The 12,404-nt window shown below is 37.2% G+C and overlaps 1 protein-coding gene across 1 annotated transcript in view; it reads right to left on the reverse strand.

The window, feature by feature from the left end:
- The window catches only part of Cpa6 (carboxypeptidase A6), a 352,847-nt gene that overhangs the window by 104,574 nt on the left and 235,869 nt on the right, over positions 1–12,404 (reverse strand). Inside the window, exons 5-6 of the mRNA XM_004637530.1 lie at positions 11,531–11,632; positions 9,067–9,171 (exon numbers count right to left, since the gene is read on the reverse strand). Of these exons, the coding sequence (XP_004637587.1) occupies positions 9,067–9,171; positions 11,531–11,632 (207 nt within the window). The remainder of the gene's footprint in view (positions 1–9,066; positions 9,172–11,530; positions 11,633–12,404) is intronic.

A 12,404-nucleotide genomic window follows, 5' to 3' on the forward strand; every position in this document is an offset into this window, starting at 1 on the left:
CTTGAAGTAAGTATAGATGATCTTCTGGATTTCTTCAGAATCTGTTGTAATTTCACCCTTTTCATTCCTAATTACATGGATTTGAGTCTTTTCTTTCCTTTAATAAGGTTTCCTAAGGGTGTGTTGATTTTATTTAATCTTTCAAAGAATTAACTCTTTAATTAATTGATTCTTTGTACTGTTTTCTTAGTCTGCACTGCATTAATTTGTGCTCTGATCTTTATAATTTTCTCCCTCTTATGAGTTTATCTGTATCTATTCTTTCTTTTTTTTTTTGGTGGAACCAGGGATTGAACTCAGGCCCTTGCACTTGCTAGGTAAGCACTTATTCTACTGAGCTATCTCTCTGGTCCTGTATCTGCTCTAGAATCACTCAACATGTTTTCCACTGTGGTCATTATCTCTGTAGTTCTCTAAGAAATTATTTCTAATTTTATTTTTTCTAGAGCCTTTTTCATCTGCTTTTTTGTTTCCTCTATAGAGGGGCCGGTTAGGTGCCTTTCAGTTTGTCTCATCTCATTGCCTCTTGGATTTGCCTTTCATGAACTGGATATTTTTGGTTATATTATATTTAAGTGTTCTTTCATTTTCTATTTTTGCTTATATTTAGAACCTTTAGGAAATGAGTACTTCTCAGAGGTTTCTTCTAGGTTTAGCTGGCTTTTGGGTTTTGAGTCTGTTGCAAGACCCTACCTCTTCAATTTAGTTGCTACCTGCTTGGCCTAGCCCCTGGTCCTTTGGCACTGGACCACAATATTTTCTGTGACCCTCAGGCAATTTCAATCTTGGCAAATTCTTATAACCAGCGGCTCCTTCATTTTGATTCTTTGGCTCAAGGGATGTGATCAGCAATACCAACATCAAACATAGTCTAGAAAATGACAAACTGAGGTAACCACATCATTAATATGCCACCTTTAACTTTATGGGCTAAATTTATGATTATATAGCAAAATCAAAGACAAACTAGAAAATTGAATAAATAAGTAAATAAGCACTCAATATGACAATTTTACCTTAGAGTAGAACATTTAGGAGGAACTGAGGAAAAATAGAGAAATAAGAAGAGGAAGACATTAGAAGCAAGGCATGAGGACAAAGGAGGATCATGCAAAACTTTAGGAAGGTAAGATACTGCAGAAGGTAAGATGGAAGGAGAGAAGGGAGAAATAAAAACAGAACAGAACAACCACAAAAATGTAGAAACCATGTTCACACTTATATAGAAACAAAATCAAATAATGAAGAACTTTCCCCCAAAAAGTGTGTGTGTGAGAGAGAGAGAGAGAGAGAGAGAGAGAGAGAGAGAGAGAACAAGAGATAAGAGACGAGAGAGAATACAACTTGAAGTGGACATGTCACTGGTAGACAATGTCTAGAGAGAGTCCAAATCCATGTTAATTTAACCTGGTAAGCCAACAATATCTTTACAGTGGGGTAGTGGATAATTTCAGTGAGTCTGCACCTTTATTTCCCCTAAGTTCAGTTTGGTTTCTGGCTGTAGGGCTGGATCCAAATCTATTCAGCCTGCAGCAAGTGTAACACCTTCCATGGGCTTGAACTTAGCTGGGAGCTGCTAAATGAGCCAGCTGTTGTTCTGAATTTCAAACTCAGCTGGCTCCTCTCCAGTATAGGTACTAGCCAATCACTTCTTCCAGCTGGAAGGCAGAATCCATTCCACTAACCAATCAGTTCAACCCATGGTATACACTGCTCCACTGCACTACTACAGCTCTCTGTGGAGGCCTCTGAGGTTGCCAGCAGTCATTGTGTGTCTGCAAGTTTGAACCACTCTCTCCATACCGTAAATCTAGATGCAAGGAGAAGGTGCTGCTGGCTACTTCTACTTCATGGATGTTTCTCTCTTCACACTCCCCGTGGGCTTCAATTCTTGCTTTTGATCCCAGGGAACCCCTTTCCCTCCTTCTAGTCTTCCTCATATTGCTATATTCCAGTGCCTGGACACCAAATCTCAGAGAGGTTCTTTCTCTATTTCTACACAGCTTGGACTCTATAGTGATCCTCCTGTTTTCAGCCTCCCAAGTGCTGGGATTATGGGTATCCGCCACCACACTCAGTCTCAGATTGATGATTTTTAATGTTATTCTGTTTTCAATTTCAGAAATTTTTGCTCTTATTTATATTACTTCATTTCTTTTCCTTGCTTTGGGTTTATTTTTATTTTTTTAAACTTAATGTTTGGAGACTTTTCTTTTTGTCTAATTCATGTATTTAATATTTAATATATATATTTATAAATTTCCTTCTCACAAATTTTGATTATATTTTCATTACCAGGCAGTTCAGTGTATTTTTAAATTTCCCTTGAAATTTTATATTTGACTCATGTATTATGTAGAAGGTTTAATTTCCAAGTGCTTACATGTTTTCCTTTCCATTCTTATTCCTCACATACAAAATTTGTTAGGATGGCTTCTCATTAAAAAGTAGAGCAGTATGGACTTGTAGAGAGAATCCATATAATTAATTATGTTTCTGTCATCTATTTCCAGTTTTCTTTCATTGTGGTTAGAGAACAGTCTGTATGATTTTAATTATGTTTGTTGAAGTCTGTTTATCTGGCATAGTATATGGTTTCTCTTAAGTACGTGTTTAATTGGCAGGTGGCAAAACGCATACTCCTGTTATGGAGTGGGATGAGCTATTAATATCTATTAGATCCTCTTTGATAGTACTGAGATAGTTTATATTCTTTGTTTTCCTTTTAATTATTGTTTTTACATGGGTAATTTAAAAATATAAATTTTCTGATATTAGTAGAAATAATACGAACTCACTTTAAGTGCTCATTATACGTTAAGCACTCTCTTAAGTCCTTTGTATTACCATATCATTCCATCCTCCCAATTCCCCAGCATGTCACATGTTTTCAGTTCACTGAGGCTCAAAGAGTTTGAGTGGCTTCCCACCAAGATCATATGGTTAGTAACGGATAGAATTGATTTTCCAACCCATGGTTGTCAGAAGTTTGTGTGCGTGTAACTCTTACACAATCTGCCACTCTATTGATGTTACAGAAGAGCTGGTAATTTTTTTTTTTTTACCAGTTCAAATTTGAGTAGGATTGCAAACATTATAGTGGTGACTATGAGGAAAGCCAGGTGAAGTGTGGCAAGCAGCCTCAAAGGTGGTGCTAATTTCTCTCTTTTAGTTTTTAACCCCTTCCTCTAGAGCACTGATGGTGAACCTCTTACAGCTTTCAATTTTAACCAACAACTGGCTGTAGCATGTGTGCCATAGATTTTTCCACCAACACTTGTAATGTGGACCTAGTGATTAAATTCTTCTTTTTTAAAAATCTTTTATTTATTTGGTACAGGGTCTCCCTACACAGCTAAGACTTACAGTGACTCTCTCGTCTCAGCTTCCCTAGCACTAGGATTACAGGACCGGTTTTGGTGGCTGGCATGGCATGCAGTACCAGGTATTGAGCCTGGCTTAGACTGCTGAGCTATCTCCCCAGGGCCCTTGTGATTAAATTCTAATGGACAGAACTTGTCAAAAATGATGGGAATCACTTCTGAGACTAGATTATAGAGGGCTCTTGGGGATGCTATCTCTTGCTTTCTCCTTCACTGTGTGAAGCCAGGTGCCTTGATTTAAGATGCCTAGGGAAGAGCACCATATGACGTACACTAACAACAGCTACATAAGTGAGCTTCAAAGTGAACACTCTCAGGCCACATGTACTCATGAATGAGGCTTCAACTGCGCCCTTTGCCTGTATCTCTGAGAGAGACCCTAAGTTAGAGGCACCAGCTGAGCTGCATCTGGATTGCTGACAGACAGAAACTAAAATAATAAGTATTTCTTATTTTAAGCCGTTGAGTGTTGGGAAAACACACCCAATAGAGAAACAGCAAGAAGGCAGATTTTTGGCTTTTGATGCAGTCCTTTACTCTTGAGGCTGAAACTCTGAGGGAAATGAGAGAAAAGGAGAATCACTGACAGATTGAGATAAAGAACATAGAAAAAGCAGATTTCTTTATTCATATCATTCTTATGACCCTAAAAGAAATTACATGCAGCAAGCATTTTTAGCATGTGCCAGCCAGGGGCAGTCTAGATACCACATCTTAGTGTCTCCTGGGCTCTAAGTGGGCAGAAGTTCTCTGATGTTCTAAGAGGGAACATAGAAAATAGAGATGAGAGTGGGGATCCAGACAGGACTTCTGGGCAAGAGGGAAGTGATCATATGGCACGGAGCCTCTCTTGGATCAGCTACACCTGGAAGATTGAGGCGTTAACTAAGGAACTGGGTTGATGTGAGATGATATACCAATAACTGGCATTTTTAAGCTTTTAAAAATCTTTGCTATTCCTATTCTCCTGATCTAATAATGCCATCAATGGAAAGGCGGGGGTGGGGGGAGGGGGTTCAAAGCCAGATGAAAATTTTGTTTACAAGCATGTAATGGGTAAATATTGATTTTCTCTGGCCACTGCTACCACATGGCTGTCATACTGCAACAGCACCATTGCTTTCTATTTCTGGTTTCTGACTTAACCAGGATGGGAAGTTTAAGTGGTAAGGTGGAAAGGCAAGTATCAGCCATAACCACATAGCATGAAACAGTGGTGTGGAGGGGACTGGGGGTGAAGAATTGGCTTGACTCGTCTTCACTGAAGATTGCCTGTGGAGGAGAAAGGAGGGATAAGCCTCTCTCTAGAGCTTCATGGAAATGAAGCCTAATCCTAATTGACACCTTAAAAAATAGTATAAGGGATTGAATCTAGAGCTTCATGGGTAATGTGCCTATGCTACACTCCCAGTGTCTGAATTACTTTTCTTATTAACAGAAAAATACCCAACATCCAATATTTTTAAAAATTATATATATACATTTATATTTATATTTATTTGGTATAGAGTCTCGCTATGCAGCTCAGACTTACAATGATCCTCCTGTCTCAGTCTCTGGTATTACAGGCATGCACCACCACACCCGGTTTCAGTGGCCTGCATGGTGTACCAGGGTTCTGGGGCTGGCAATGCATGAAGTACTGGGGCCCAAACTTGGGTCTTTAGATGTGTACCCACGTTTATAGCAGCACCATTCATCATAGCTAAATCCTGGAAACAACCCAGATGCCCATCAACTGAAGAATGGATAAAGAAGATGTAGTATTTTTGCACAATGGAGTATTACTTATCTATGAAATAGCATAAATTTGAGTCTTTTGTTTGTAAATGGGTGCAACTAGAAAACATACTCTTAAGCAAAATAAATAAGACTCACATGTGCAAACATCATATTGTCTCCTTAGTGTGAGAACCTAGAGAGCATACTCTTAAGCGAAATAACTAAGACTCATATGTGCAAACATCATATTGTCTCCTTAGTGTGAGAACCTAAAAGAAAAAAAATGGAATCTGAAGGGGACAATAGATACTGGGAAAAGGGAATGAACTTATTCAAAAGGAAAGAGTTACTGAGTTGAGGAGAAGGACAGGAGAGGGAGTGGGGAAAATTTATCTGTATGTAAGTCACATGGTTTGGACAATTGTACTGTTCATTTCTGCTGGTCTATGGAAAGAAGCAGATGATGCTTTAATTTGTTTCATCTCCTCCTTATGTACTTTTTCCTTTTCTTAATTTCTTATACATTTCTTTCTTCTTCCAATTTTACATGCATATATCTTGTAATATGAGTAACTGGTTGGAAGACAACACTATGCATTACAACAAATACTGTGAAATTCATATTACTTTGTTAGGTGAAAATCTATATCACTTATAATTTTTTCTTTCTTAATTCTAATTTGTACTCTCTTTAAAAATAAAAATAAACAAATAAACAAACAAACACACACTTGCGTCCTTGTGCTTGTCCACTGAGCTATCTCCCCAGCTCCACAACATTAATATTAAAGAAGGAAAGGTTTATTTCAGCACACGCTGGTTCCAAGGCAGGGTACCATGGCAGGGTGGCACTGAAGGAAAGAGACAGCCCATAGCATGGGAAGCAGAAGGCAGTGAACAGCAAGGAGCAGCAGCAATGAGACACCCTTTCCCTTTAATCTGAAACAGGTTACACACCTTTTGGGTGATGCCACCCACACTCAGGGTGGGGCTTTGGTCATCAGTACATCACTTTAGCCACACCTTCCTATCTAATTCCAATCAGTGGACTAATTTAGTACTACACACCCTTAATCCTGTTATCACATATGCAAGATCCAGCCAGCTCAGAAAAGCCTCACCTATGTTCACTGAAGTCTGGTTGATATTTCTTGTCTGTGATCTCCAATCAGTTGATCTCAGGTAAAGTCACTGTATCTGCCCCTTCCTTTTCTTGTCTCTTTTTTTTCCTATATTTAGTACAGGTTCTACAGGGTCTCACTACACAGAGGGGACTCATAGTGAGCCTCTTGTTTTCAGCCTCCAAGCGCTGGGATTATAGGCACATGACACCATGCTCAGTCTCAGGCTCCATCTCAGCATGCTCTTGGGGCTGGCTGGCACATTGCTTTCCTTTTTTTTTTAACATTGCATTCTTCTTTTCTTGGGAAATTTAGCCCAGGCTACAAGGCTACTGTATATGGCTGTACATACTGTGCCCTGCAAAAACCTGGGTGGTTCCATTTATATTCTATGAGATGATTTAAGAAATCAATGCCCAGAAGTGTTTGCACATCGTTATTACTACACTGTTATGTATCCTGTTCATTGATAAATAGTGGACTACCTCTTATACACCAGGTATTGTTATATGCTGAAGATTTGTCAGTGAACATGATAGCCAGACTCTCTAGCCTTGGAGTACGTACAGAAATATGATTAATGATAACTTTATAAACATGTTTAGATGTTATAAAGGTGAGATTACATATACTAAAGGTGAAGGAAAACTTCAGCTGGAAAGTCTAAGAGCTATATTTTTATGCCCTTTAGTAACACCCAAGACCATATTCTATAAGCATGGCAACTAAGCTGGATTGTCAACTTGGCGGGTCATGTTATTACCTTGGGTATTATATCTAGTCCCTGGACTGTTATTTTTGAGTGCTGTCTCCTACTCTGCTTCCCACTCTCCTCATGAAGTGAGGAGCTCTACTCTACCATGTCCTTCTGCCATAATGTTCCTGCTTTGGAGCCAGATGATCCTGGGCTGAAATCTCATAAGACAAATGAATCCTCTTTTCCTTTAATTTGTATATATTGGTTATTAAGTTCCTATGACAAAAACAAAAAACAAAAAACTGATCATTACTATAAGCAACAGATGTTCTCTATTTAACTGTTTTCTTTTTCTCCTCCAAATTAGAAATAGTAGATTTAATAATGTTATGTATTAATCAAACATATGATGTAATAGAATTAACAAGTTCTTTATAGACTTTGTTTTTAGCAGGCTGGGATGGTGTTTTCAGAGAATGTGACTATTTAATATTCTAAGTTGAAAATTTCATTATATGATACTTACAAAATTAAGATTTTTTTTGCAGTGACAGAGAGAGACTGGACATTATTATGGCTTATATCTGTACATTCTCCAAAACCCCATGTGGTCATTGGTGGGTCTTCTCAGAAGTGACTCAATCTATGATGTGTGATGCTGTAATCAAAGATGTGATGCTGGGATTGGTTCATGGTGTGAAACTAGAATTAAGGCTGCCCGCCCCCGAGGCTGTGAGCATTCCCTACTCTAAGGGCAACTAGACTAGAGAATATATAAGGAAAGAAAGAGGGTCACTGCTTGCTTGCTTCCTTCTGCCTGCCATGATTTGTTTTTCCTTTGTGCTGTCCGTCTGCCATGCCACCCTCCCATGGAGCCAGCCATTTGCTATCTAAAACCTCTACAAATGGTGAAGTAAACAAACTTTTCCTCCTTTCACTTTGCATGCTGGGTATTTTGTCTCAGCGATGAAAAAATAACTAAGACACAAATTTAGTACACTTTGACACTTGTGAAATATATTTTCTATCTATATATTTTCTAGGAAAGTCACAAATCTCATTAAAGCCCATAATTTCCTCATACAACTCATTTAAATATAACTGAAATATGTTATATTTAATGGTTCCCTGTAAATACAAGATTTAAAAAAATGTAGGCTCATTTTTCTGGCTCTAAACCTTCATTTCCTTATCGTTCTTCACTTTCATTATTAGTTCTAGTGGCTATTTTTCTTTTAATGGTTCCTGGTAAGTATAAGATTAAAAAAATGTGTAGGGTTATTTTTCTGCTTCAAAAACCTTCATTTCCTTTTACTTCTTCACTTTTATTACTAGTACTAGTGACTATTTTTCTTTTAAAAGTTTTTTATTGTCATTGTGGTTTTGTTTTCAAAACTAAAAGTCAAGGTTAAAGTCAAACCAAATTAAATCATAAAGCTCATTACATTCCTGACAATAAACAGAAAATCATCAGAATATACTAAGGTATTAGTCCATAAGGTGAATCCACTCTTAGGATAAAGGCCCCTCCTAAAAAACTCACTCCAAGGACCCTTTATTTTAAAAAAAATCATAAAATGAGAAGTCACTATGATTCATCAATTATTAAGGTTGTCAAAGGAAAAGTGAAACTGAGAATGTTAAATCCACAAATGCTAATGACCTTTTGGTTTCTAAATTATAGCTTTATAGCAGGAGAAGACACTGCAACAATTTGTTCATCTCTTTTTGATATAGCATATGTGAGATCATTTTGAGGGGGAAGTTGCTGCAGAACTTTCTGAGTTACATATAATACTAAGGAAATTAGAATGCCAGAATTCAGACTTTTAGCCTTCTGCCATACATCTATTGCTGTGGCTGTTTCCTAATTTGTTACAGATTCATCAAGGCCCTGAACCTCATCTTCTTTCTCTTTACTCAGGGCTGATAAAGCCAGCTTTCAAGGGCAGAAGTGAAGATAGATTGAGCCAGGATTTTGGAAGCCTTCCTAAACATGAAAGCTACCAACACAATGAAGGTGTTCTTATTATTCAATTAGGTATTACTGGCTTCAAATCCTCACTTTGTTCCTTGGGCAGAATCAAAACAAATGGAGCTATTGGTTAGCGGAAACAGACACTGCATGGACGGTTTAACTTACTTCTCTTACAAACCACTGACAAAAGGCAGGGCCAATCCATTCTCTTGCATGAACACCACAGTCTATCCAGACAGCTCTTTTGTAGGCTCGTGATCTCCTGCCCAGCTGAAAACAAGAGTATTCAGAATAACCAACACAGGCTTTTGTTGTTGGATTCACTGAACAGCATAATATAACAAGGTTTCAGCCTGATTCTTCATGAGTTTGGTTCATTAAGTAACACAGTCAAAAGATAAAGAGATATCTTATCTACTTTGAAGGTCCAGGCTTGTTTATGTGGGAACAATAAACTTACTGCCCTAATTACACTAGAAGAACTAGAGGACACACAAGGAAAAGGTCAACCCTAAAACAGGTTTGCTTTTTCATTGTGATACAGTATATGGTTATTAAATAAAAAGCCACTTTGTCCTTCCTTTCTCTTTTTTTCACTTTTTTCTCTCTATTTGCCTATCTCTTTCCTCTCAGAGAAACATAACTATCTCCAAAGAATACTTCTTTAAGGAAGAGCTATGCTTTATTAGTGGATAAAGTCAAAGTTTATTAAATCACAAAATGCAAATAAACTTGATCTGATAGCATAAATGGTAGATTAAAAAAATTCTACTACTAGTTACATTCTCTTAATGAACAGAGGGATTTGTTCTAATAGTGTTTGTAAATAGGATATCATGTCCACATCTTGTACAACAATTAACCACTAGAAAGAATGTATGCAATGTGTTAATTATTGAAACTGTCCTACCAATTTGGTTTGAAACTGTCTCATTGTTATTTGTTTCTCAATAAAATTATGGAAAAAATCCCACTACATCAATATTACTTCTAACCTGGTTTATAATCTAGTCATTCATAGGTATTTCTTGGCATTATTATTAATAGAGAATTTAGTTTTAACTCCTTCATTAATTTTCAACTAACACTTCTGGAAATCCTTTTTAATGTGAGACATTTAACTCAGCCCTAGAGATTCAAAGGTGAAAAGACGAAGAATTTACAGCCTACTAGGGAAGGCAGACAGGTAAACATTCAATCAACATCTATGATGTGCATATCCATAAATTACCTTCGGCAGATAGAAATGTAATGTTAAATTTTCTTGGGGAATAAAAGAAGTTTTCTCAGAAGTGTTGAGCACTTGAACAAGATTAGAAGTTTGCCTGGTAGACAAGTTGGAGAAAGGTATCTTAAGCTTGGAGACAATCTGATAATAATGTATTTGAGGAATAGCCTCTGTTTGAGGAAAGAACAACACAGGAAGCTGAACAAAGAGCAGAAAACACACGAAGATCCAGCTTCTGAGCATGTGTGTGCCTGCATGCCACAGCAGTGTGGAGGATAGTCTAGAGGTTGAAATGGTCAAGAATGGACACCTACACACAAAATTCTCAGATAGAATTTAGGATGCAATTTCATCTCTTTTACATAGTGTGCTGGGGCTTCAAGTGTTCTTCGCTCTGTGTGCAGCTTTCTGTGCATTCCGTGCTTTCCTCAAGGCTGGAGACTCAAACTGAAGTTCAGTACTGAGGCCATTATTGCAGTAGTCCAGGGAACATAGGTAGAGAGAACTTGGAGCAATAGCAGCAAGGATGGGTAAAAAATTGGGAGTTGATTCTAAAGAATTATCAGTTTTGGGCAGAAAATGTAAAGTGAGTGATTAAAATAAAGGAGAAGAGATTGAAAGCATACTCACTGTGCCACTCTGAATCTGAAGTGGTTTTGTAAATATCCAGATGATAGTGTCAAGTAGACAATGCTGTGTGAATTTAAAGCTCCAGGGAGGGGATGTCACTGGATAGAAAGTTCTGGGATGACTACTGATAATACAGACAAGAGGTGCCCATTTAGACAGGGCTGTAGAGGAAAAACAGAGCCAAAGGTAGAGTCCTAAAGGTAATCAAAACCTCAGGAAAGGACACAGAAAGAGGAGCCAGTGAATGAGACCTGAAAAAATGGTTAGAAAGATAGGAAGAAAATCAACTAGCAGTCAGCACTGACCTTGGCAGGGGAAGTTTTAAAGAAGTTTTGGGCACAAGAGTCCAGTTCTGAGCAGAGGGTAGGCAAACAGACATGGGGAACTATAGTTAAATGTTCTTACATATTTACCTGAGAACAGGTGGAAAACTACAGCTCAGCAGCTGGAAGACAATGCTGTATTAAGAGGTAGGGATAATGCGTACCTTCTTAAACGTGTGTGTAGTTTTGCATTGGGTGGTCCTAAGTAGCACAAACTTACAAATGATTTGTATCAATAACTTTGTAGATATATAAGAAACAATATTCTCTGGAATACTAAGCAACAAAAACATACTATGGCTTAAAAACCAAAGGAATTTTTCTCCCTTAAATTATGCAATGTCACAGGAGACTCTACGAAAGATCATTTCATTTCCTCCCTAGATGTCAAAGTTAAAAAAGATAAATGTTGAGTATTTTATATTTACTTAACCATTTCTTCTTTTACCTTTAAAATAAAGAGAGATCTTCCTTCAGATGATTTTCCAATGGAGAACATTTGAATGAGGCTTGAGTGAGTTTTGTTGAGGTGATGCATCCAACTCTGAATCTGTAAAGTAGCCAAATAAAAGCTACATAATATTCTCTCACAGTCATGGAAATTTTAGAGAACAAAAGTTAACAGGACAACAATAGGTCTCAGATTTCAAAGGACATATATGGGGTATAAAATGAATCAATTTTTTTCTCTGGGAGACATAAAATTACATTGTATTTTTTGTCTTTACATGTAATAGTTTATATCTTTATATTCTTCCCTCTTTAAAGCACAGCTTCTACCAAATGTCATTAATGTCTTGCTGAGAGTATTTTATAAAAAATGGATGTGTCTGATTTCTTTTTGAAAATCAAATTTATTTCTATTTTCCCCACAAACATTAAAGAGGAAAAGAATAATATGTTTCAAGAAAACTCATCTAAATTATGTGAAAGTATTACTAAAATTCCATGTCATATAATTTGCACTGAACAAAATATGCTAAGGAAAGTATTATCTTTTGCATTTACAGGTTATTTTGAGCCCAAGTTGGAGGGCATACTCTGACTTATTCCTTTAGCTATAGCGATCCATTTGCATTGATCCATTTGTATATACTTATCTGTCATCAGGAGGCATATTTGGGATGGAGAAATAAAGTGCTTAGAAAGAAGGGTGACATTTCTGACTCAACAGCCTTGTAAAGAATAAAGAAGTAACACAAACTTGTGCCACTGTTCAATGAGGTGAAAGGACCTGTCTTGAAAAAAATATTTTGGAAAGTGCCTGAGTTTTCTTTCATTCTGTTATTTAATTTAATGAGCAGGATAAGCACATGCATGAT

Source organism: Octodon degus, unplaced genomic scaffold (assembly GCF_000260255.1).
Source record: "Octodon degus isolate 3935 unplaced genomic scaffold, OctDeg1.0 scaffold00091, whole genome shotgun sequence".
In the NCBI taxonomy this organism is placed as follows: Eukaryota; Metazoa; Chordata; class Mammalia; order Rodentia; family Octodontidae; genus Octodon; species Octodon degus.